The sequence below is a fragment of the Protopterus annectens genome, chromosome 3.part1 (genome assembly GCF_019279795.1).
Source record: "Protopterus annectens isolate FY-2018-M chromosome 3.part1, PAN1.0, whole genome shotgun sequence".
NCBI classification, from domain to species: Eukaryota; Metazoa; Chordata; order Ceratodontiformes; family Protopteridae; genus Protopterus; species Protopterus annectens.
Genome location: NC_056732.1, coordinates 421,211,320 through 421,238,249, shown reverse-complemented (window position 1 = coordinate 421,238,249; position 26,930 = coordinate 421,211,320). Strand labels below are relative to the sequence as shown.

The 26,930-nt window shown below is 44.7% G+C and overlaps 1 protein-coding gene across 1 annotated transcript in view; it reads left to right on the top strand.

Moving 5' to 3' along the window:
* PAXIP1 (PAX interacting protein 1) overlaps positions 1-26,930 on the top strand; it is a gene marked incomplete in the record, with an annotated part of 1,449,657 nt that overhangs the window by 537,327 nt on the left and 885,400 nt on the right. Inside the window, 1 exon segment of the mRNA XM_044066884.1 lies at positions 18,435-18,530. Within this exon segment, the coding sequence (XP_043922819.1) occupies positions 18,435-18,530 (96 nt within the window).

The following is a 26,930-nucleotide window of genomic DNA, read 5'->3' as shown; positions in this document are numbered from 1 at the left end:
CCACCAAGACTACAGTCTCCGGGTATGCAGAGATCTAAACAATGGAGTGCTCTCACCTTTAAATCAGGGAGTGGTAAGCCACCCCCTTATGGAAAATGTTCACAATGACTTTTCAATCATCCTTCCCAGCCATGCCCAAGTACTTGCACTGCTAGGAGGGAAACTCGCCCTCCATGCAAAAAACTGGATGTCCATTACTCAGGACCTATGGGTTCTAAACATTGTATCCCAGGTATACGGATTCTACTTCCACTCACTGCCAACCCCAAGCGGGTTGCCAGACCTTCCTCCAAACCAGTGGGCAGAGGCTCAAAACCAAGTGCTTTCCCTTCTCAATATCAGGGCTATTCAACCTGTTCCAGTAGAACAAAGGGGGCAGGATTTGTACTCCAGGCTGTTCCTGGTGCCCAGAAAAGAGAGCTATTGGCGCCCTATCCTAGATCTATCAATTCTCAACACCTTTCTGGTGGTCCCAAAATTCAAAATGCTTACACTGCAACAGCTTCTTCCTATGCTAGCCAAGGATGCCTGGTTAGTCACCCTAGATGTGAAAAGCTTATCTGCACATGCCGATAAGGGAGTCCTTCAGGAAATATCTACGTTTCAGGGCAGGCTCTATGCACTATCAGTTCTCTGCACTTCCCTTTGGCTTATCTACTGCGCCCAGAATTTTCACAAAGTGCCTGGCTCCAGCCATTGAATACTGCAGGCAGAGAAATATTCAAATTTACCCATATTTGGACGATTGCCTGATTCAGGTGGACAGTCAGGAATTGCTACTTCAACACCTGACATTTGTAAAAAGACTGCTAAATTCACTGGGGTACACCATCAACGAAAAGAAATCACAACTGATGCCCAGTCAAAAAATTGTATTCCTGGGAGCAAGCTTGAACACAGCTTCCCAGATGGCATTCCTCACTCCAGAAAAGCAGGTCTATTTGACAAAGTACTTCAAAGTAATGGCCACCAAAACCCAGTTATCTGCAAGGAAAATACTGCAAGCCCTAGGGTTCATGGCCTCATGCATTCTACTAATTCCATATGCAAGACTGCATATGAGGAAACTTCAGTGGTACCTAAAAAGTCCCTAGTGTCAACATTCTCAGGACCTGGAAACAGTGATTCCTATCATACCTTGTCTTAAGGGCAGAGTTCCTTTGGTGGGCAGAGGCATGCAACCACAACAAGGGACTTCCTTTCACTCAACCCCTTGCCTCCCAAACCCTGACAACAGATGCATCAGACTATGCATGGGGGGCTCACATGGCAGGCTCACATGGGGCAGGCAAATGCATTCAAGGCAAATGGAGCCTAGCACAAATTTCCCTGCATATCGATCAAAAAGAGATGTTAGCTGTACAGAATGCTATAACAGCCTTCAAATACCTTATCCTTCCAGGACAGTTCCTGATAAGGACAAGACAATACCACAGTTATGTGGTACATAAACAAGTAGGGGGGAACCTCATTCTCACCCACTCTGCAGGTTAGCCATGGCCCTGTGGAACACAGCCTTGAGCAACCAAGTGCACCTGCAAGCTCAATTCCTCCCAGGCAAACAAAATTCACTGTCAGACGACTTGAGCAGAAATCTACTGGACACACACAAGTGGAAACTGGAACCCAACTCATTCAGACTTCTAATCCACAGGTGGGGGACACCAGAGGTGAACCTCTTTGCCTCCCCCCAAAACTACCAACTGAGCAAATTTTGCACCAGGAATCCTCACAGCAGAGCCTGGAAGGTGGATGCCCTGTTCTTTACATTGGAAAACCTCTCAATTTATGCCTTTCCTCCTCTGCCTCTACTACTCAAGATCAAACAGGACAGGCCAAGAACAATTCTTATTGCCCCAAACTGGCCACGCCAGCACTGGTACCCACTCCTACGCAGCCTGACAGCTGCAAACCCTAAACCTTGCAACCTGGTTTACCCCTTGAATACACCACCAGCAACCCTCAGCAAACAGGTGCTGGACGTCGTCCTTGAAGCCAGAAGGCCTAGCACTAGGAAATCCTATGCTGAAAAGTGGAAAAGATGTTGTTCTTGGAGTCAGTCTCAAGGAAAGGACACAGCTGTGCCCACCTTACCTCTAATCCTTGATTAACTAGCAGACCTGCTCCACAGAGGCCTATCTTTCTCATCCATTAAGATTCATGCCTCTGCCATCTCAGCTCATTATAATACTGAGCCACCTCTCTTTTCTCACCCTCTCATCAAACAGTTCCTGAGAGGAGCTAACAATTTAAGGCCTCCTAGGAGAGCTCCCACCTCGGCCTGGGACCTTAACATTGTACCGGTGAAGCTCACACTTCCCCCTTTTGAACCTGCTGCTTCAGCAAAGTTAAAATTCCTCTCTTGGAAAACCGCCTTACTTCTAGCCATCACTTCAGCAAGAAGTGTCTGAGTTACAGGCACTAATGGCTGTGGAACCCTTCAATATTTTTCATGTTGACAGGGTTTCCCTCAGGACCAACCCATCATTTATGCCCAAGATGGTATCCAGTGTGGCTCTAAACCAATCCATCCATTTGCCAACCTTTTCCCCTAATCCAAAGAATAAAGGGGAAAGGATCCAGCACTCCTTGGACGTGCACAGACAGCTCAGGTTCTACCTGGACAGGACTAAACCCTTCAGAAAATCTGACCAGCTGCTAGTCATCTTTGCTACAGGAGCAGAGGGCAAGGCCATTTCAAAGCAAACCATTTCCAAATGGATAGCACACTGCATCCACTTCTGCTACAAGCACCATGTAAAACCTAACCCAGAGGGGATCAGAACACATTCCACTAGGGCTACCTCAACCTCTGCAGCATTTCTCAGGGGGAGTCCCTACCAGGGACATCCTGGAAGCTGCAACCTGGAGTTCTGTACACACCTTCACCAAGCATTACCACCTACCTATTTTTTTCTAAATCCAGAGCTGGATTTGCTACAGCAGTCTTACAAGGCCTGCTAGCCAGTCCTAACACTTCTTGACTGCCACTTCCCTTCCTCAGCTTTGGGAATCAACCCAAGTGTGATGACTGCAACAGTGAAACATGAAGAACATAATACAGTTGTGTACACTTACCATAAATGTAGACGTTCGAGTGTATTCACTGTTGCCGTCCTGCTTTCCCTCCCTCCAACCCCCTGACTTTCTCTATCCTTTCTACCTATCCTCTTTATGGCCATGTTCTGTGGCAGGATTATTTACTTTTTACTGGAGGTGTTCCACACCATTTAATAGCTTTCTATTTTGGGGGCAAGAAAAAACTGATGTAATGGCGTTGGCTGCATGTTTTTATACCCCTGATGACCTGACGTCATGGAAGAGGCGACAGCATCCAACGCAGAAATCCCAAAGCTCTGGTATTCGGGCCGACTGAGGGCTACCTGCAGGCAGATGACCCAAGTGCGATGACTGCAACAGTGAATACACTCTCTAACATCTACATTTATGGTAAGTGTACACAACTGTACTTTGCTGAATCTGTGTATTGCCACTTCCCAGGTTGCAAAGCACTCACTCAAATGTGGCTTTTATGGTTTGGAAGCATCAGTCAGGGCAGCTGCCATGGGATCAGTTATTAGGAGGTATGCCTGGCTAAGATAACAGTCTCTGCCATGGAATGTTAAAGTTGCAATCCTTGGCACCCCCTAAGGAAAGGATTTCATCTTTGGACATCAGGTCCAAAGTGTATTTAAGAAGCTGGAGGTATAAACAAAGACCATGCAGACTGTCGGTGACTTTCTACAGGTTTACTTACTAGTTTCGTCAGAAATTACCCTGTGAAGACATGGTCCTTTTCAGCCTGTCAGGCCAAAATAAAAGACCAGAAAGGGGAAGAAATTTTCCAGAAGATGGCAAGCCATCCACATCCAGGCCTGGTGGGTCTTAGCCCTAGGGATCCAGCAGAGAACACTTCTTTTTCAAGAAAGCACCACCCTGCCTCCCCCTGTAAGACCCCCTTTTCTCTTCACCCTAGCCAGTAAATTTAGGGTCAGACTGTCCCATTTCATCCACAACCAGCAAAAAGTCACTGTGGGTAGATGGGTTCTAAATTTAGTAGAACTGGGTAGAGACACAGCACAATTCTCAGGCTTTCTCCTATTGTAAAAGACCAGCAAATAGAGGTGCAAACTCAAGTTTTGGAGCTCCTGGCTCAAGGGTCTATAGAACCATTTCAACAAAAAGACCTAGCTCCAGTATTGGAATTGATTGATGATGTGGCTCAGAAAACATCCCCGCAGCATGACTCTCACCCCCAACCCACTGCCTGTAGTCAACTAGAATGTTCAGCTGGTCCACTTAAGGTCTTTTCTGGTCTCAAGAAAGGAAGGGTATTGCAGGCCTATCTTAGACCACTCACTATTAAGTAATTTCCCTCTTGTGCCCAAATTTAGAATGTTCGCTTTGCAAAAGTAGCCATTGATTCTGCACCAAGCTCACATGATCGCATTGAACTTGAAGGATACCTGTCTCCACATTTCCATTGTGGAGACCCACTGGTGGTTCCTTCACTTCCAAGGCAGGGATTAATTCTACCAATGTTGTGCCTTGACCTTTGGCTTGTCCTTTTCTCCCAGAAAAGCAGAAGGCATCCCTCTATTTGATCACAAAGTGTTTCTTGAACCTAGGTTTCACCCTCAACCTACAAAAGTCCCATCTCCAACTGCCCACCAAGATGACTTTTCTTTGTGCCAAGTTGGATTCTAGGAACAAGAAGGCTTATCTTCCACTTGATAAAGTCCTGTTCCTGTCACACTCTGTCTGGAGCATTTTGGAAGAAGCCTCAATATCTGCCAGAGGAAGTTCTCAGGGTTTTGGGATTCATGGGCTCCTGCATCCTAAACTCTTTTACCCTGCGTCAGCAAGGAACTTTATTGTTAGATTCAGCCATGCCACAGCAGTTAGAAAGTTCCCTTCTAGAAGTTCCCTTCCAGATGTAGATAAGTACTGTGGTCTTTACCACCGCAGCCATAGATGTGCCCAGGGGCATCTACTCCAGAGACTGTACAAGGCAGCTAGGAAGGTGCTTTCAAGACAAAACACATTAACTTAAAAGAAGTGACAATGTAGAAAGCACTAATGGCTTTCAAGACACAAAGAAAGTTAGGGGACACATGGCTTCTAAGGGCAGACAATACCACAGTGATGTGGTACACCAGCAAACAAGGAGGCACTCATTCCTACCCCCTGTGCTGAATGGCCGTATGACTGTGGGAATTAGCATATGGGATGGGATTGATCCTCCTGGTCCAATGTCTACCAGGAAAACAAAATTACCTGACAGACTTACTAAGCAGAACAGCCGTAGATCCTCATGAGTGGATACCCAAAAGGGTGGATGTTCTTCATGTTTCACTGTTGCAGTCATTACATTTGGGTAATTTGCTGGCAGGTTTCCCTCAGTCGGCCTGAATTCCAAAGTCTTGGTCCTGCGTCGGTTGCTGTCTCCTCTTCCATGACGTCAGGTTGTCAGGGGTATAAAACAAGCAGCCGACGCCATTTTCTTTAGTCTTTCTTGCCGCGCGGTGCCCGAAGCAGAAGCATTTCGCAAGTGCCAGTCAGCCGACTTCTGAAATATTCGAGTTTGAGTTTCAGGACCGAAGTCTTCACTAAAGCTAAGTACCCCGTTGGGGAAACTTTTTTTCTTGCTCCATATCGATGTCAGAAAAAGTTAATAATTGTATTACTTGTGGGAAGCAAATTCCTCATAAGGATTTCCATTTATACCGTATTCCTTGCCTAGGCCCTGATCACAACGTGCCTGGCTGTTGGCTTTGTGCTAGATTTAACCAACGCACTATTAAGCGTCTGTATAGTTTTGCCTCAAAGTATTTTAGAAACAAATTTAACTACCCAGAAATGTCGTCGGATAGCAATCCAACTATCGGAGTACATAAAAAAAACGCAAAAAAAAGGACAGAGAGAGACAGTCGAGGTCCAAAACCGACGACGAAGCTTCTCCTAAGCCAGTCGCCGGTTCGCTGGTACTCAGTGAGGCGCTATCTCAGCCCCTGATACCAGCTACTTTCGAGTCGCAGGCCCCTACCGACACCCGTGTGGAGTCCGGCATGCCGCGAGATACTCAAAGTATTGGACCCACAGATGTATCTCACTCGGATGGGTCTGGAGCCGCTGAGCAGGCACCGACTTCTGAGGGTGTATTTAGGCCTCAACATTTTTATATCAAACTGACAACATCTGCAAAACCAAAGACAAAAGCAACTTCTAAAACTAAAAAAACGATGCATGAGCCACGTGCACAGGCCTCTATGCCTAAAAAACAGATGATCAAAATGGCTGAAGACCTTATTACCATGATCAGGGGTTCCCATCCCCCTCCAGATAAGAGGCCTAGGCAAGACGCTGATTATGAATCTTCAGATCAGGTTTCTATTTCTTCTGATTCCTCTTCTGATCAGGAATTATCTATTCCTCCCTATGAGAATGCTGATGCAGAGGAGTATATACAATCTGCATCACCTCCTAAGGATTATTCATTTGGAGAAACCTTGCATACTTTGCGGGAGCATTTTCACTGGGAGTGTCAAGATTTCTCAGAATCAAAAAAGAGGCTCAGGGATTTCCTTCTCCCTCAGCACAGGCCTTTAGCCATACCCCCTGTTTTAGACATTGTGGATGATGTGTTTTCAGAGTCAAGCTTGACCCCTGACTCCTTACCTCCGGCTCCCAGCAAGCCTGACATATATTACAGGGTCCCTGACTCACACAAATATTTATTTAGAAACCCTGCTGCTGATCCTAAAACTATTTCACAGGGTCCAAAGGGAGTTAAGGCTTCAACAGCAAAAAATCCTACCCCCTCTGACAGAGATTCAAGGGCACTGGATGGATGGGGGAAAAAAGGTTTATACATCTGCAACCTTGGCAATTAGGGCCTTATGCCAGTTTCATATGCTCAAGTATCAACAACATGTTATGGGATTACTGAAACAGAAAATGTTGATTTCTGAATGTGCAGAAAATAAAGAATTGCAGGAATTAATGCATGCAGCTGAACAGGTTGGAAAGCATACTTTGCAATGTGGTTTTGATTCTTTAGAGGCCTCCTGCAGGGCCGCAGTTACTGGATCTGTGATTAGGAGGCATGCCTGGCTAAAGGAACAAAATTTGCCTGATCATGTTAAAGCTAAATTACTAGATGCACCTTTACAGCATGATACTCTGTTTGGTATTAAGGCAGAAGAGGTTTTAAAGAAAATGGAAGACAAATCTAAGTCTGTGCAAACTGTAAAGACTTCTTACAAGTTCAGCCACCAAGATTCAGTAGACACTGGCCTACAAAAAATTGGTCCTTTCCTGTGTCAGAGCTCAACGGGGCAAATCCAGACGCCCTAAGGGTTCCAGATACCAGGCACAAGATTCATACAGGTCAAAGCAGTGGGGCGCTTCTACCTCCAAATCTGGAGGAGATAAAGTGCAAACCTACAGAAAACAGTTCCAATGACTTCCCTCTGCCTTCACCAAGCACTTATTTTTTGGTAGCACCCGTAGGGGGAAAATTAGCACTTTTTGCTCAAAATTGGCAGTTAATAACCCAGGACAAGTGGGTGCTAAACATAGTATCACATGGATACAGATTCCATTTCCATACTCTGCCAATGGCAAGCAGTTGGCCAGATCTGCCAAAAAATCAGTGGGCAGAGACACAGAAACAGGTTACGTCCCTCATGGATATGAGGGCCATTCAGCCAGTGCCAGAACAGGAAAAAGGACAAGGTTTTTACTCAAGACTGTACTTGGTGCCCAGAAAGGACAAGGCCTGGCGGCCAATACTGGATTTATCGATTTTGAACACATACCTGGACATTTCAAAATGCTGACTTTGCAGCAGCTTCTGCCCATGCTGGGCATGAACGCTTGGCTGGTGACATTAGACCTAAAAGAGGCATACCTGCATGTCTCAGTAAGGCAATCTTGCAGAAGATACCTCTGATTCAAGGCTGGCTTAATGCACTACCAATTCTCTGCACTGCCCTTTAGCTTATCTATTGCGCCCAGGGTCTTTACAAAGTGCCTGGCACCAGTAATTGCATTTTGCAGAAAAAGAAGTATTCAAATATATCCTTACTTGGACGACTGTCTCATTGAAGCAGAGAACCAAGGACATTCTTCTTCAACACCTGGCGTTTGTGAAAAGGCTTCTAACATGCCTAGGGTACACAATAAACGAAAAGAAATCACAACTGGTACCCTCTCAAAATATAACATTCCTGGGTGCAAGCTTGAATACAACTGCCCAGATGGCTTACCTCACGCCAGACAAGCAAAGGCAACTGACTACTTACTTCAAACTGATGGCAACAAAAACCCAGTTATTTGCAAGACAAATTCTGCAGGCTTTGGGATTCATGGCATCCTGCATCCTACTGATTCCATATGCAAGACTGCATATGAGGAAACTTCAATGGTACCTAAAAAGTTTATGGAGTCAACATTGTCACAGTCTGGAAACAATGATGTTAAGTTGTCAATCTCGCCTTCATTCTTGCTGGATGGGTTCAGAGCCGAACCTCGGCTCCGACTCGGCCTATTACTAAAGCTCGAGAGCTGTTTTTACTGGCTCAAGGCTATCCTATGTCCAATAATGCTAGGCGTGATATACCCAGATCTCGTTTGCCGCTTCAGCTACGAGGTTGTGTCTTTTTGCCGGCTCCAGGTTGTATTAATCTTTTTCTTGCATTTAGTCAGCTTTTTGGGTTATAATCTTAGCGATAGTTATTCCTAGTTACTACCCTATAGATCCCTGTTTAGAATCCCCTCTTAGGTAGGTTTTTCTTCAGTTTTCCCCTCACTTAAATAGTTAGGCCTTTGGCTAAACTTCTTCTATACAGTTCTGTAGTAGATGTATGTGTGTGCCTAGTTAATTTGTGTTAAAAAGTGTTGGGTTTTTTGTTTTTCTTGGTCTGTTATAAGCTTTTTGTGTGTGTGCGTGTGTTTTGGCTGATTGTGACTAGACCACCTTGATTTGTCTTTTTCTGCCCGTCATCCTTGTTTCAGGATGTCGAAAGATATCAAGGTCTCGGGCTTCAAGAAGTGTGACTCGTGCTGTCAGAAGATGTCTCTGACAGATGGTCACACTTCTTGTGTATATTGCTTGGGCCCTCTGCACCTGCAGGACTCTTGTTCTGTCTACCATGCGTTCAGTCCAAGAGTCCTGCAGGAACGCAGAAACAAACTTATTTTGAGAGACTTGTTGAAGCCTGAAGGTTCCCCGGCTAAGCCTTCGTCGGGTAAACCTTCCAAGCCCGCCAAACCGTCGGCTCCATGTTCGGAGCCGTCGCCGAGTGGCGCTTCTACTACTACGACTGCATCGGTTCTGGCCGGAACCGATGATTCGAGGCCTTGGTCGGCTCCGACTCTGCTGTCGGAGCCGTCTTCGAGCAGAAAACGTTCCAGGTCTCCTTCCCTGGAATCTGTACATTCGGCTCCGAAGTCTCCCTTGTTATCAGAGCGGAGTCACAGGTCCCATTCGTCTCGGTCTTCCAGGCTGTCGGACCATGACCTCGAGAGGGTGGTTAGCAGACTACTTAAGTCGTAGGCACTAGCCCAAATGTTGCATAGCCCTCCTCATCAGGCAGTGGCTATCACTACTCCTCTTCGATTCCTCCTCTGACTCTTCCTTTGAGTTCGGAGCCGGAGATCGTAGGGGTCGGGATCATCGGAGCCGATACCACTCCTTTCGGCTCCCTCGTCTGCTCCGATCTCTTCCTTGGTTCCATCCTTGGAGGGATCCGGGCGCCGGGACTCCCTTGTCTGTTCCGAGGGGGCGAGTGGCATCGGACTCTTGTCCGACCCCGTTCTCCCTCTTGGAGCCTCGGCGCAGGTGAGTTCGGCCCCGACATCGGCCTCGGAGCCGTCCCTCTCGGTGCCGGGAGGGGTCCTTGTCTCTTCGGAGCGGGGACCCCCTTCCCTGCCTGATAGGTCATGACTTTGAGGTCATGAGGAGTGTGCTGGCCCCTGTGGTCTGCTCCACGGTCGGCTCCTTCGGCTCCTCCCTCTATGGTGCCTGCTTCAGTCTCTATCCGTCCTTCCAATCCCGAGCATGGAGAACCGACGCTACAGGTAGCCCCATTGGGTGTATCCTCCTCTTCCGAGGCCTCCCCCCCCTCGAAAGAGAAAATGCAAGAGGAAGCATGTAGAGTCCCCTGAGTCAGTCATGTCGGACACTGACTTGGATGAGTCAGAAGGGTCCCCAAGGTCCCCCTCTGAGGATGTCTCTTTTTCTGACATCCTGGAGATTCTTAAGCAGAGGGGAAACTGGTCTGCCCTTAACCCTTCTGAGGACGAGTCTGTGTACCTGGATGCATTTGGTTCTCGCCCTTCCACCTCCTAGGTGTCTCCGCCTTTCGATCCACTCATGGATGTGGTGGCTCGAAAGGCGTGGACAGCTCCAGATACTATGGAACCAACTCCCCGGAGGCCTACAAAATTTATTACAGCCCCTTCTGACAAGCAGTTTCTAACTAAGGGCGTCCCTGTTGATGCCATGGTGGTGGCGGCGGCCACTAAAAAGGAGTCGGCTGACCCTTCAGTACCTGTCCATCCTCCTAATAAGGAATCTAGGACTATGGACAGGTATGGTAAGAGGATGTTTTCATCAGCGACCCTTGCTATGCGGTCGCTGAATTATTTGTGCCATTTCACCCATCTCCAGAGAGACCTTCTCAAAGAACTGGGTGATGCTTTACAGGACCCATCAGCTGCGGGGTCTCAGGAAAAGATCAACTCCCAGCTGGGGACCCTGAACCTTATTGTCAACTCCTCCATGCGGCTCATTTCATATGCAGCCAATGGAGCGAGTAGGGCTGCAGGCACGGGCGTTGCTCTATGGAGACACGCCTGGATGCGGCTTTGCAATTTTGCTGACCCCTTCAAGGTGTCCTTCACTAACACCCCCTTTGATGGTTCTGCCTTGTTTGGACCTCAGGTGAAGGATACATTGACCAGGTGCGAGCAGGAAGGCAAGACTCTCTCTGCCGTAGGAGTCCATTTTTCTACCCCTTCTAGACCATACCCTAAGGGTCAGAAGAGTGGGAAAATGTGGTTCCGCAAACCTCAGGGAGTACTGCCTGACGCACGTGGTGAGCTTCCCTCCAGAGGCAGAGGAGGGAACAATAATAGACACCACCCGAGGGGCAGGGGGGGTCCGCAGAATCAGGGTAGCAGAGAATCCTTCTCTGACACCCTTCGAGCACCCCTGAGGAGCTTCCCGATTGTCCACCTTCGGAGGCAGTCGGGGGGAAGACTATCACTGTACCCAGAAGCCTGGCATTCCCTCACGCAAGACACTTGGGTACGGTCGATCATATCAGGGTTACAAAATTCCCTTTATTCATACCCCACAACAGCCAAAAGGGCCCCTTCCAGACGTTCCTCCCGGTCTGAGGGATCAAGCAGCACTAGAAATTTCAAAGTTGCTAGAAAAAAGAGCCATCCAGCCAGTCCCAGCAGACCAGCAAGGATCCGGAGTCTACTCCAAGTTTTTTTTGGTACCAAAAAAGACAGGGGACTGGAGACCTATTTTGGATCTTAGCAGGCTGAACAAGTCTGTTCAAAGGACGAAATTCCGGATGGTCACGCTTCAGTCCATTTTACCCTTCCTGGGTCAGGACAGTTGGATGTGCTCTATAGACCTTCAGGATGCGTGCTATCATATCAAAATGAACAGGCGCTCCAGGAGGTTTCTCCGCTTCCGGCTGGGAGCCAGTCACTACCAATTCAGAGCCCTGCCCTTTGTCCTCACCACATCCCCCAGGGTGTTTACCAAATGCATGGCAGTGGTTGCGGCTCACCTGAGACGACAAGGATTCCAGGTGTTTCCATACTTAGATGACTGGCTCCTTACTGCCACCACCAAGCGTCAGCTACTCCATTCCAGAGATTATGCCCTCCAAATTTGCAACGAGCTAGGTATCTCTATAAACTCCGAAAAGTCTGCCTTGTCAATCTATTACCTTCATGGGTGCTGTCTTAAACACCATGGAACTGTCAGCAAAACTGCCTGTACAAAGGATTTCAGACATTCACGATCATGTTCAAATCCTACTACAAGAGAGCAGAGTCCAGGCCAGATTCGTACTTAAAAACCCTAGGTCTCATGGCAGCAGCCATCACATTACTCCCCCTAGCTCGCTTTCACATGCGGATCCTGCAGTGGATGCTGTTTTCCCAGTGGTCCTTTCAACAGCTTCCAGTGTCGCACAGCATTCTAATCACTCAGTCATGCAAAAAGCACCTCTCGTGGTAGGCACCTCTTGTGGTGGATGGTCTCCCCTCAGGTTCTTCAGGGCAGACCTTTTATCCTTCCTCCTCCTGTGGCTACTGTGACAACGGATGCCTCCCTGATCGGGTGGGGGGGGGCATTTTCAGGGCAGGACAGTCCAGGGCACATGGCAACTTTTTGAAAGGCCACCTGCACATAAATGTCTTGGAAATGAGAGCGGTACTTTTAGCGTTGCAGATCTTCAAGACTCTCTACCCACTGGGACTGTTGCAATTCAGACAGACAATATGTCTGTAGTGTGGTACATCAACAAGCAGGGCGGAACCAGGTCCTACCCCCTATGTCGAGAAGCACTCAGACTTTGGCAGTGGACGATCTCTTCTCAACGGTTTCTGGTAGCAACGCATATCCCCGGGAAGTCTGTCATAGCGGACAGGCTGAGCAGAGCCATTCTCATGCCCCACGAGTGGTCTCTCAACCAGCTAGTAGTGGAAACAATTTTCAGAAGGTGGGGTCAGCCTTGCTGCAGTCTTTTTGCAACCCCTCAAAACAGCAAGTGCCCAGACTTCTTCACCCTCTTCCCTCTCCCAGGTCTTCCCCCCAGAGACGCTCTAGTCCACGATTGGCCCTGGGGTCTTCTGTATGCTTTCCCCCCTTTCCCTTAATTACTCAGTTAATCCAGAAAGCAACTGTTTTGAGATCCAGAATGATCCTAGTTTCCCCTTACTGGCCTCGACAAATTTGGTTTCCGTTCCTGCAACATCATCTACTAGATCAGCCCTGGCATCTGGACCCAGCGCCAGATCTTTTGACACATCAGTCAGGCGGGCTGCATCAATCTCTCCGATCTCTCAACCTCACAGCTTGGTTGCTCCACTTCCAACCCTAGCCAGGCTTCCCTCAATCTCTCATTCAGTTCGTGACATCATCCTCGCTTCGCACAAGTCTACTACCAGAAAGACTTATGCTAGCAAATGGAAGCGTTTCTCTGTTTGGGCAGGGGAGAAACAAGCTGACCCTTTTACAGCTCCTGTCCATACAGCTTTAGAGTTTTTGGCAGAACTTTTTCAAATGGGTTCTTCTTCAGCCACTTCAGTTGGCAGCTATTGCGATTTTTCATGTTGGATTGTCTGAGACCTCTTACTTAGGCCCCCGGTAAAAGATCCTCCCCCACCATGGGACCTAAATTTGGTGCTGTCATCTTTAATTCTCCCTCCCTTTGAGCCTGCGGCTTCCTGTTCGTTAAAGTTGCTCTCTTGGAAAACTCTGTTTTTAGTAGCCATCACTTCAGCGAGAAGGGTATAGGAACTTCAAGCCCTTTGTGTTCGCCCTCCTTACCTTGTTTTTCACAAAGATAGAGTGTCACTTAGGACTAATCCGTCCTTTTTACCCAAAGTACTCTCTGAAAAAATCTGAATCAGACCATCGATCTTCCTGTTTTCTTCCCACTTTATACCAGTAGGTCTGAACGGAAGTTACATTGTCTAGACGTTCACCGCCAATTACGCTTCTACCTGGATAGAACCAAGCAGACGAGGAAATCAGAACAGCTCTTCCTGTCTTACGCGGAAGGGAAGCAAGGCCTGCCAGTTTCCAAAGTAACCTTGTCCAGGTGGTTGACCTCTGTTATCATGTTGATTTACCAATTGAGGCATAAAGAGCTCCCTATTAAGCCCAGAGCTCATTCAACCAGAGCATTAGCTTCTTCAGTAGCCTTTCAGGCAAGATTGCCAGTGGATTCCATTTGTGCAGCGGCCACATGGGCCTCTCCTCATACCTTCATTTCTCATTACAAGCTGGACATGACCTCTAGAAGTAGGGCTGATTTTGGTTCCACTGTACTCGAGAGTTTGTTCCATTGAGCCACCCAGGATTAAGGTGCTAGGGACGCTGTCCCATCCAGCAAGAATGAAGGCGAGATTGACAACTTAACATTGAGAAGTTATGTACTTACCATAACGTTCCATGTTAGCTGTCTTCTTCTCGCCTTCTTTCTTGCGTCCCACCCTCCATCCCCCTAGCCTGGCAAGGCCGAGAGTGTCTTCTGAGATGTGTTATGAGAGTTATCTCCTTAGCTACCTCTCTTCCCTTTCTTGGTAACTCTTGTAAGAGTTTTATATACTTGAATATATATATATATATATATATATATATATATATATATATATATATATTCTCTGTCATGGTGGGGACATGTATGTCCATAGTGTTAGCTATGAAATGAGATCTGGGTATATCACGCCTAGCATTATGGGACATAGGATAGCCTCGAGCCGGTAAAAATAGCTCTCGAGCTTTAGTAATAGGCCGGGTCGGAGCCAAGTTTCGGCTCCGAACCCATCCAGCAAGAAAGAAGGTGAGAAGAAGACAACTAACATGGAACGTTATGGTAAGTACATAACTTCTCAATTCCTCTCATTCCCTGCCTACAACAGGAGTTTCTATGGTGGGCAAAGGCATGTCACCAAAACATGGGACAGGCCTTCACTCTACCCCCTTCCAGCCAAACCTCAACAACAGACGCATCGGATTTTGCCTGCTGGGCCCATATGGTGGGAAGATGCATTCAGGTCATATGGACCCCAAAACAAATGCATCTAAATATCAACCAGAAAGATGCTAGCTGTTCAAAATGCCTTGACAGCCTTCAAGGATTTACTTCATCCAGGACAACTACTGATAAAGACTGACAACACCACGGTCATGTGGTATATAAACAAGCAGGGGGGCACGCACTCATACCCCCTTTGCAGATTAGCCATGGCACTGTGGGACACAGCTTTGACTTACCAAGTACATCTTCAAGCTCAATTCCTGCCAGGAAAGCAAAATACTCTGGCAGACGATTTAAGCAGAAACCTTATGGATCCTCACGAGTGGAAACTAGATCCACAAGTCTTCAGCATGATAACAAAGAAATGCGGGAGCCCAGACATAGACCTAATTGCCTCCCTTCAAAATTATCAATTGAAGAGATTCTGCACAAGGACTTATCACAGACAAACATGGAAAGTGGACGCCCTATCCTTCAGTTGGAAAAACCTATCAGTTTACACCTTTCCTCCACTGCCTTTTCTTCCCAAGGTCCTCATAAAAGTCAGACAAGAGAAACCAAAGATGATACTAATTGCCCCAGACTGGCCCCACCAATACTGGTACCCTATCCTAAGGAACTTGTCTCAATACCCAGCTTGGACCTTACCTCAAAGACCTCAACTACTGTCCCAGCAAAACAGTCAGATCTTGCACAATCAACTCCAGACACTGAACCTGGCAGCATGGCTGATCATGTAGTTATACAAACAACACCTCTTAGTAAAGCTGTGATGGGTGTCATTTTGGAAGCCAGAAGGCTTAGTACTAGAAAATCTTATGCTGATAAATGGAAGAGATTCTGTGCTTGGAATCGAGCACAAGGAATGGATACAGCAGAACCAAATATTCCTCAGATATTACAATACTTGAATGAGATGCTTGACAAAGGCCTATCTTTCTCATCAATTAAAATCCATGCCTCTGCCATTTCGGCTCATTACAATACAGAGCCACCAATCTTTTATCATCCTTTACTAAAGCAGTATCTTAGAGGAGCCAAAAATTTAAGGCCTCCTAGAAGATCACCATTACCTGCATGGGACCTCAATTATGTGTTGGAAAAGCTCACCCTGCCTCCATTTGATCCAGCTGCTACTGCTGACATAAAATTCTTATCATGAAAAACAGCTCTGCTACTAGCATTTACTTCAGCAAGAAGAGTTTCAGAGCTACCGGCCCTTATGGCTGTGGAGCCTTTTATCATATTTAACCCAGACATGGTGTATCTGAGGACAAATCCAACATTTATGCCTAAGGTGGTTTTCAGTGTGGCTCTTAACCAAACTATTCATCTGCCAACCTTTTATCCAAATCCGCAGAACAAGGGGGAAAGAATTCTGCATTCCTTGGACGCACACAGACCGCTAAGATTCTACTTGAGCAGGACTAAAGCTCTAAGAAAAACTGAGCAATTACTAGTGACTTATGCTGCAGGATCAGAAGGAAATGCTATTTCAAAGCAGACTGTTTCAAAGTGGATAAGCCACTGCATTCGTTTCTGCTACTTACACCATGGTAAACCTGTGCCCAAGGGCATTAGGTCTCATTCCACAAGAGCTGCAGCTACTTCAGCAGCCTTTCTCAGAGGGGTACCAACCAAAGACATTCTAGAGGCTGCTACTTGGAGTTCTGTTCACACCTTTACAAAGCATTATCATTTGCTTCTCTACTCCAAGTCCAGGGCAGGCTTTGCCATTCAAGTTCTACAGGGCCTTATAGCCGCACCTAATGCTGTTTAGCTCCAGCCTCCCAACCATAGCTTGGGATTCTACCCAAATGTAATGACTGCAACAGTGAAACACGAAGAACATAGTACAGTTGTGTACACATACCATAAATGTAGATGTTCGAGTGTATTCACTATTGCAATCCAGGTTACCCGCCCGCCATCCCTTTTTCATTCTGGAGTTTATCTTTCCTTCTCTATCTTCTACAACCTATGTGGTGTATTTGCTTGTAGATGAAGGTAAAGTTTATATTGATGCATGTATATATATTTTTGCTACCTTTTTGGGGGCACCTGACATCTGGGGCAAGAAAAACTAAAGAAAATCGTGTCGGCTGCTTGTTTTATACCCCTGACGACCTGATGTTATGGAAGAGGAGACGGCAACCGACGCAGGACCAAAGACTTTGGAATTCAGGCTGACTGAGGGCAACTTGCCAGCAAATTACCCAAATGTAATGACTGCGACAGTGAATACACTCTAACATCTACATTTGTGTTAAGTGTACACAACTGTACTTTTTCTTCTGAATTTTATGAAGGTGTCTGCCAGATATAGACATTTACTTTCTGAATACTCCAGATATGCTTAGTCAGTATTCCACTGAGAACTTTTTTCTTGGAAAAATGTTTGTAATCCTTACTGAAGGTTAGAAACTGACACAGTTAGGGAAATTGACCCTTTCTTAGTGGTTGTCACTTATTTTGAAAGGTCAGTGTAAAGAGTTTTGAAAGCACACTTTGTAGATCAGCAGCAGCTTCATAGACTTTTACAATGCAGATTCTCATGGTGTTTGTGAAGGCGTATTTGTAAAGATAAATAGTTTTAATTCATAGCCACAAATGACAGTGTCTGTGATAGCAGTTCTTAATGACCTGCTATGACATCTTTCCACCACCAAGGGTTTGGTGGTGGTTTGTTCAGGGATACTACTAAGTGTACTTCCTGTATTTTGTTGACATCATTAACTAATGTAGTCGTTCTTTAGGAAGCAATTTAGTGCAGTTGGGTGAGGTACTTGCTTTAGCTAGCAACAGTTCTTTGGGGGTAAGTGCTGCAGCATTAAACAGCCCCCACCCTCCTCTTATGGTTTCTGTTATCGTTGATTATAATGTGCTGTATAATGTTTTCTTACCAAAGTTCACAGGCTTTTTGCCACACCCTCCACTTTTTTGTGCACAAGTTTCTGTGATTTACTGTGCTATTCAAAGGTGAAGGATAAGGGCAGGGAGAGTTAACATATGTCAATCTTCAAGCAGCCTGCTGATAGACCATAAATGGAGTTTTAAGTGCAAAATGTGTGAAGGTGTTTTATGGGGCCATGGGTACTGCTGGGAAATTTCCTGCTGGTGCTGGATAGAGCTGAGGTTTGAATTCTTATTCTGTAACTATTAACTTCTGTAATAAAATGTTCTAATGTCTGTTTCATGAAGACCTTCGGTTGCAAAAAATGTCCTTCAGCTGTAGTCTGACCTTCCCACAGATGTCTGCCTTGGTTTATGTGCACTGCTTGTGAATCTGTCCCATTTGATTGATCTGTTAGGTAGTCTGAAAGGGTGTACTGATTGGATAAAGTTTTTATGTTCATCATTCATTGAAGTCTTCTTAAATGGGTTTCTTGTTTGTTATTGTTTTTGTGTTTCCCGTTTAAATGTTGCTAAGGCTTGGCTACTACAGAAACCAGTACAAGATATACTTATCTTGGCTGCTGAACATAAGATGATGCCATCATTTGAACTTATTTCAAAAGTCCATCTTTGGATATCTGTGTATTTTTCCATTTGGTTGTACTTGTGACTACACTGTGCTTATAAGTTGCATTTCTGTACTGAAAATGTAGTAAAATATTTTTTTTTGTTGCTTGACAGATTATCCAGGCACATGGTGGAACTGTGGATCCCACACTTACTAACAGGTGCACTCACCTTTTGTGTGAAAGCCAAGTTAGTACCATGTACACGCAGGTAAGGAAACAAGCTCCTCCTTTTTGAACATATTGTTGTAATGTAAATGGAAATATGCTTGCTCTCCGAGTATGGATGGATTAGCATTTATTTATTGGTATTCTTTATTCTTACCAGTCTTGAGTAGCAGAAGAGGTTCTGGAGTGTGTGAGAATAAGGACATTATTAGGAAAGAAAAAAAAAAGTTGTGTACTCCCCATAACGTTCCATGTTTGTTGTCCATCTCACCCTTCATTCTTACTGGATGGGTTCGGAGCTGATCTTCGGCTCCTACTCGGCCGAATACACTGGCTCGAAGTCCCTAACTTGGCTTGTGGCAGAGTAAATAGCCCATCATGCAGTGGTGCAATTCCCCAGATCTTGTGTGCTGTTAACTATAACAAAGACTAAAATAATCATATGTCATCAGGTCAAGGAAAAATAGAATCAAAGGAGCTCATTTATAAAAGGAAACAACTCTCCACCAGGTCCTGTAGGGGTCCATAGATGGGGGAAGGTGAGAGGGTCGCAAGAATGAAGGGCAAGATGGACAACAAACATGGAACGTTGTGGTGAGTACATAACTTATTTATGTTATGTTGTCCTATCTCACCTTTATTCTTACTGGATGGGACAGCGTCCCTAGCACCTTTTCCCTGGGTGGTTCATGGGAGTACACTTTTGAGCACACTGGATCCAAAGGAAGCCCTGTCCCTGGCGGCCAAATCAACTTTGTAATGAGAAATAAACGTATGAGGATTTGCCCACGTAGCAGCAGCACAAATACTGTCCATTGACATTCTGGCCTGGAAAGCAGAGGATGTTTCTAATGCTATGGTTGAGTGACTGCTAATTCTGAACGGCAAATTTCTATTATTGGAGGTGTATGTAAAAGTGATAATTTGAAAGCCAATTTGAAAGTGTGACTTTAGAAACTGGTATGCCTTTTTTGCTTCAGAGAAAGAGATTAACAGTTGGTCTGATTTCCTGAAATCTTTAGCTCTGTGCAGATAGAACCTGAGCTGTCTATACCCATCCACTTGGTGGAGTTTATACTCTGCCTTGTTTCTATGATTGGGAAAAAACACTGAAAGCTCAATAGATTGATTTAGATTGGATTGAGAACAAACGAGAACAAACCGTAGGTACAAGGACAGATTAGTTCGTAGTGATACCCTATTCTTATGGAAAATCAAATATGGTGGTTTGATTGATAGTGCTTGGAACTCTGAGACTCTTCTTGCAGATATTACAGCTAGAAGGATAGTCTTCCAACAAAGAAATTTGAGGTCACAAGATGAGGAGGGCTCGAATGGACGCAGTGTTAGATGAGACGGGACAAAATTTAAATCCCAAGGAGTGTGTTTCTTTCAAAGGAGGTCCCAATAAAGAAGTGCCTTTTAAAAATGCTTTACACAATCTGTGTGACATTAGGTTAGGAGTATATTCACCAATGTGGAAATTTGAGATTGCCGCCAGTCGGACTCTTAATTGTAGCTGCAGCTGAGCCTTGCTGGAAGAGTTCTATAAGAAATTTTAAAATCGAGCAAATTGGAGCAGAAAAGGGGTCAATGTTTCTGGTTTGTGCCCAGTAGGAGAACCTCTTCCATTTACTAGTATATAATTTTTCTGGTAGAATCTTTGAGAGGATGTCAAGATGTGTTTGACTGGAGTGAAGTCTTGAAGCCTGACTAAGTTTGGAAGTGGAGCAGCCATGCTGTCAAATTGAGGGTGTGGAGAGAAGGATGAAGTGTTCCTGACATGGGTCAGGAGGTCTGGAGCTGGGTCTAGAACCCACGGCTTCTCCTGCAGATGAGGCCAGAGGAAGGGGAGCCAAATCTGACGAGGCCATTATGGAGCAAAGAGAATCAGCCTGTTTCCCAAGGATTTTGCTTTCTGGATGACTTTGTGTATGAGGGGAAACTGGAGAAAGGCATAAAGAAGTCTCGAGGGCCAATCATGAACAAGTGCATCTCTCTGTGTCGATTAGGGCAAAGTAGCTATTGCATTTGGTATTCATGGGAGTGGCAAAAAGATCGCAGCAAGGCTGGCCCCATTTCCGGAAAATCTCTTCCGCTGTACTCTGGTTTGAGACCACTCATGAGGCATTAATATTGCCCTGCTGAGCTTGTCCACTATCGCATTGGATTTCCCAGGGATGTGCGTAGCTACTAGAAAGCATTGGGAAGAGATTGCCCATTGCCAAACTCTGAGCCTCTCGAGAGGTGGGTATGATCTGGTTCCTCCTTGTTTGTTTATGTACCATACCACCTACATATTGTCGGACTGGATTGTAATTGTCCCTTGTGGAAGAGAGTCGTGGAGTGCCTGTTGCGCTAGAAGCACTGCTCTCATCTCTAGAACATTGATGTGCAAATGGGCCTCGTGCTCTTGTCATATGCCTTGGACTGCCCCCCCCCCCCCCCAAAAAAAAATCTGGGAAGCGTCTGTGGTCACTGTAGCAACAGGTTGTTGCGGTATAAAAGGTCTTCCGATGGTTGCATGATTGGACTGAGTCCACCACCTGAGATCTCTCTTGCATGACTCTCTTATTCTGATCAGACAGGACATAGGAAGTTCTTGTAGTGACCACTGGGAAAACAGGAGCCATTGAAGGATTCTTGTATGCATCCTGGCCAGAGGAACTAGAGTTATGGTTGAAGCCATAGTTCCTAGAAGTTTCAGAACTACCTTTGCATTTACCTTGTCCTTGGGAAGAAGGTGGACTATTTGCTGTCTGAGGGCAGATATTCTGTTGGATGGAAGCCGTGCCATCATAGAAATGGTTTCTAGGTCTGCACCTATGAAAGTAATATGTTGACAGGCAACAGGGCAGATTTTTGCAAATTGACTGTTATGCCTAGCTGAGCATAAATTTCCAGTGTCGCATCCCTGGCTTGTTGAAGTAGATGCTTGGTGGTGACAGTTAGGAGCCAGTTGTCCAGATACGGAAACACTTGGAATCCAAGACGTCTCAAGTGAGCTCTTACTACTACCATACATTTGGTGAACACTCTGGGGGCTGTAGTGAGACCAAAGGGCAGAGCACGGAACTGATAATGACTGGCTCCCAGTCGGAAGTGTAAATGACTCCCTGATGCTCCATCCATTGGAAAGCTCCCTGGGATCTTTAGAACAACATTTTCCCACTCTTCTGACTTTTAGGGTAAGGTCTTGAAGGTACGTAAAAACATATGCCAGTGGCAGAGAGAGTTTTCCCTTCCTGCTCGCATCTGATGAGTGTGTCTTTAACTTTAGGTCCAAAAAGTGAGGAACCATCAAAAGGAACCTTGGTAAAGATAGACTTGAAAGGTTCCGCAAAATTACACAAGCGCATCCAGGAGAAACTCCTGAACCCACTGCCCTACTCACTCCATCCGCTGCATATGATTTCAGTCTCATGGAGGAGTTGATGGAATTTAAGGTGGATAACTGGGAGTTGACCTTCTCTGGCACCCCTGCAGTCAAAGAACCTTGTAGAGTATCTCCTAGCTCTTTCAGGAGAATTCTTTGTAGCTTTGTAAAGTGTGTAAGGTGGTTCAGTGATCTGAGTGTAAAAGATGCTGACGAAAAGATATGCTTCCCATATCTGTCCATTGTTTGAGAATCTTTGTTCAGAGGATGGACAGATGATGCCTCAAAGTTCCTTCTTGGTGGCTGCTGCCCCCACCATAGCATCTACAGGTACACCTTTGGTAAGAAATTATTTTCCAGTGACAGCTGACAAAAACTTGTTTGCCTTCCGAGGGACTGGTTCCATTGTGTCAGGTGACTCCCACGCCTTCCAACAGACTAACTCCATTAGCTCATCAAAAGCTGGAGACATCTAGAAGGTTGAAGGTTGAGATCCAAAAGCCTTCAGGTACACCGACTCCTCATCAGAAGGGGTGATGGTGTTCCAGCCGCCTCTCTGTTTTAGGATCTCAAGGATATCTGCAAAGGAGATGTCTTCAGAGGATGACCGTGGGGACCTTTCTGACTCCTCGAGGTCAGTGTCTGAGGTGACGGACTCGTCAGGGGAGTCTATATGCTTCCTCTTGCATGTTCTCTTCTGAGAAGGCTCCTCAGAAGGGTATTCTGGGGAGGTTTCAGAAGAGTGGGGTTCACCCAATGGGGGTTCCTGAGGCTCTGAATCTCTGCTGTCTGGTGGATGTGGTGGTGCCAAGACAGCAGCCGGTGCTTTGGGGGGAACAAATACCACTATCCTTGTGTAGAGCTGTAGGAGGGGACAGCACACTCCTCCTCATCAGCTCGAAAGCAGAACTCACTGGTTCAGAGGACACCCCTTTTTCCAAGCAAACAGAGGAAATCCCCAGCCCCATGGCTGCAAAGCTGATGTAAGGGCTGAACTCAGCTGAGCCAAAGCACTGTGAGGTAGACTCTGAATCGAACCTCGGGTCCGAGCACACCCCCCTCCCTCTGATTGGAGTACTTTGGCTCCTAGACCCCCTCCCCCCGGATGGCACAGAGAGTGTCGGAGCAGAGATTGGTTCCGGAATCTCTCAAAGGGGTCCTGGAACCGAAGGCTCTATAGCAAATGGTTCTTGGCAGTCCAGCTCCGAAGATCCAGCTTGGCTCGGGGGAGGAACAACAGTGGATGTAATAGTCGTAGACGGCTCCAAAACCTGTTGAGTTGGAGCCGAGAACAATTTTGCCAGCGCTGGCAACTTCAGTAGTCTGAGCACCACCTTCTCCACATCATCATCAGACAGGCTCCTAGAAGACCTGGAGAATAGGGTTGGTGAACGAGATCTCTCCAGGATGGGAGGTCTCAAAGTAGGGGAGACCAGTGGAAGTTCAGTGGACTGGCTCCAAGTCATAGTTTCTTTCGGTTCCGAAGATCTTGCAGGCCGAAGAACTAGGTTTATCGATAATAATTATCTCTGACTGTTCTGAAGGCTATGGAGCCGAGGAGATCGATGACTGTGAAATTTTTGTCAATTTTTCTGGAGGCTCAGACTGAGCCAGAGAGACAGGAGATGGCCTTTTCGTTGGTTTGTCCTTATTAAAAGAAGAAGACTTACTGGACGAAGAAGCACTCTGCAGAGTTTCCTCAAAGGTCAGTTAAAAGAGTCCTTTCACAATCAGTTTATTTTCCCCCTCCTGCAAAACACGGGTGATAAAGGAATGACAGAATGTGCAAGTTTCCTGAAGATGGATTGCTCCTAAACAGTAAACACAAATGCTATGCCCATCAGTAATGGACATTTTTTGGGAGCACTTTTGGCACTTCTTAAAGCCCGAAGGCTTATGCTCTTTCTCTCTAGTTTCCTTAGACATGTTAGCGATGAAGAAATCCTACAACTATGTAAACTACGTAAATGCCACACAGAAAAACGCGTCTAGAAAAATTGTTAACACATAATAGGTTATGAATCTTATTAGACTTGTGTTGTGTGTGTGTGCGTGCGCGCGTGTGTGTATGCGTGTGTGTATGCGTGCATTTGTGTGTGTGTGTGTGTGTGTGTGTGTGTGTGTGTGTGTGTGTGTGTGTGTGTGTGTGTGTGTGTTAAGGCCTCTGCTACCTGTCAAACGGTTCACAGCCAGGAATTACTCATCACTCTCTGTCATGAAGCATCCAGCTGCTAACAGAAACTGTCCTCTATCTCTGTGATGTGCAAGCTGATATAAGCTTCTCGCACCCCACCACCACTACCTTAATAAGGGCCACGACCCCTATTGAACTCTCATCTTTTTTTTGAAACTCGTCTTGTTCAATAAACCAAGGGAAACACCTTCCTGCCAAACCGATCAATGGTGCAAGAGGTAAACTTGTAGTATCCAAGAAATCAGTTTAATAATCCAACAATAGTTAAGCGCTTTCGTCCAGCACACACTGGACTTCTTCAGAACCAATTAAACAATTAAAAACAGCCATTTAAATACAAATCAGCAACCAATAAAAAAGTAACATTTAAATACAAGTAATTAACTATTAAAATAACCCTCTATAATAGTTCTCACATAAAAACATATATAGATTTTTAAAAAAAGGCATGTTGTGCCCTTATCCAACACACCTTTAAACATAATTGGGCGTTCAAACAAAAATTTCAAATTTGCACATGTTCTAAATACAAAACTGGGGTTAGTACCCATAACTACCCGAAGCTCCTTATTTGCCCTAAATAAAATCCAATTTTTACTCAAAATCTCCTTAACTTTTTTGCTGTAACACCCATAAGTCAGGACCATACTGTTTTCATACTCTTTTTGAGTTGTTTCCTCCTTTTTAGTGTCAATGGTGTTTCCTAATAAAGGGGATTTTTTTACACTATTTTAAAAAGTATTTATATGATGGTTGTTCCTTTACTACTATTGATGTTTGTGACCTTTACACGTCTATACCACATGAGATTGGGGTAGAATTGTTTTATGAGGCCTTGTGTGAGAAAACTTCTTTAAATAATTCCCTTCTGAATTTTGTTATGTTGTCTATGGACACTGTTTTGAAAAACAATTATTTTTGTTTTGAAGGGGAATATTTTAAACAAAACTTAGGGGTTGCTATGGGTTCAAGTTGTGCTCCTTTATTTGCCAATTTAGTTATGTTTAGCTGGGAAGAAAACAAATGTGTTTTGTACAGATTTCCACTGTAAATGGAGTATGTATTTAAGATTTTTGGACAATATTTTTATTATGTGGAAGGAAAATGGGATAGGTGAACAATTTTGTGATTATATAAATAATATTTGTGATTATTTTAACTTCACTTCCACACATAATAATGAGACAATTAGTTATTTAGATGTGTCTATTAGTAAAGACACTCTTTTGAAAGAATTTTCGCCCACTTTGTACAGGAAACCTACATTTTCCAATGATTATTTGGAATATAGTAGTAGTCACCCATTTTACATGGAAAAAAAGTATTGTTAAGGGCCAGTTCATTAGAGTGGCTAGAATGTGTTCTTCTTTTAATAGTGTGATTAGGGAGATGGATGTCTTGAAAGTTTTTTTTTATAACAGAGGTTATCCTGAAAAAATGGTTTTCGAAATGTATAATTTAATGAAAGACAATTGGAGTTTGAGGTATACCCCTTTATTAGGAAACACCATTGACACTAAAAAGGAGGAAACAACTCAAAAAGAGTATGAAAACAGTAAGGTCCTGACTTATGGGTGTTACAGCAAAAAAGTTAAGGAGATTTTGAGTAAACATTGGATTTTATTTAGGGCAAATTAGGAGCTTCAGGTAGTTATGGGTACTAACCCCAGTTTTGTATTTAGAACATGTGCAAATCTGACTTTTTTATTTGAACGCCCAGTTATGTTTAAAGGTGTGTTGGATAAGGGCACAACATGCTGTGGTCATTGCAATTATTGTAAGTACATTTTAAAAGAGGCAATATTACACATTGGTGAATTCGGTATGAAGGTGAGGACAACAGTAGGTAACTGTGGAACGAAGGGCTTGGTTTATGTAGTAGTTTGTCAAAAATGTTTTAATTTTTATATAGGGAAAACGGAAAGAACTCTCCGCAGGAGAATATACGAGCATGTTTATGCTATTAGAAAAACATTAACAGTGCCCTTTTTAAGCATTTGGATAGTAATGGGGACTGTACACATTTTTTATTTGGTATTTTAGAAATAGTTGACATGAATCCCTAAGGGGGGGGGGGGGATTGGGCAAACACACTTGAGAGAACAGAAATGAAATGGCAACTAAGGTTAAACGCCACCCATTCCCCTGGGATCAATGAACATGTTTCAATTATGCCTTTTTTAAAACATAGAGCTCTTGTTTTTTAAAAGTAAAATTTATATTGAGCCTTTAAAAAAAAAAAAAATATATATATATATATATATATATATATATATATATATGTTTTTATGTGAGAACTATTATAGAGGGTTATTTTAATAGCTAATTACTTGTATTTAAATGCTACTTTTTTATTGGTTGCTGATTTGTATTTAAATGGCTATTTTTAATTGTTTAATTGGTTCTGAAGAAGTCCAGAGTGTGCTGGACGAAAGCGCTCGACTATTGTTGGATTATTAAACTGATTTCTTGGATACTACAAGTTTGTTTCTTGCGCCATTGATCTGTCTGGCAGGAAGGTGTTTCCCTTGTTTTATGAGTTTTGGTTGCCTTTTTACACCGTTTTGTTTTTTTTGTCGTCTTGTTCAATGTTTAGCCTGCATTACTTTAATGCCGAACTAGATTGTGTTTCTTTAATTCTTGAGCAACAGTGCTTGGGGCTGTGGTTCTCTCCCACTTCATGTTACATTTTCCTAAGATTCATTGAACAAACTTCAGGAAATGTATCTTAACAGTTGTCTTAACTTATCTGTCCTTGCATATGTGCACATTTTTTTTTTTTTTTTTTTTTTTTTTTTAGCAGTAGGTGATTTGGCTTTAGCCTTCAATAGGTCTTACGCCTCATTGGACTGATGTTATTCTTGCTCTGTCTA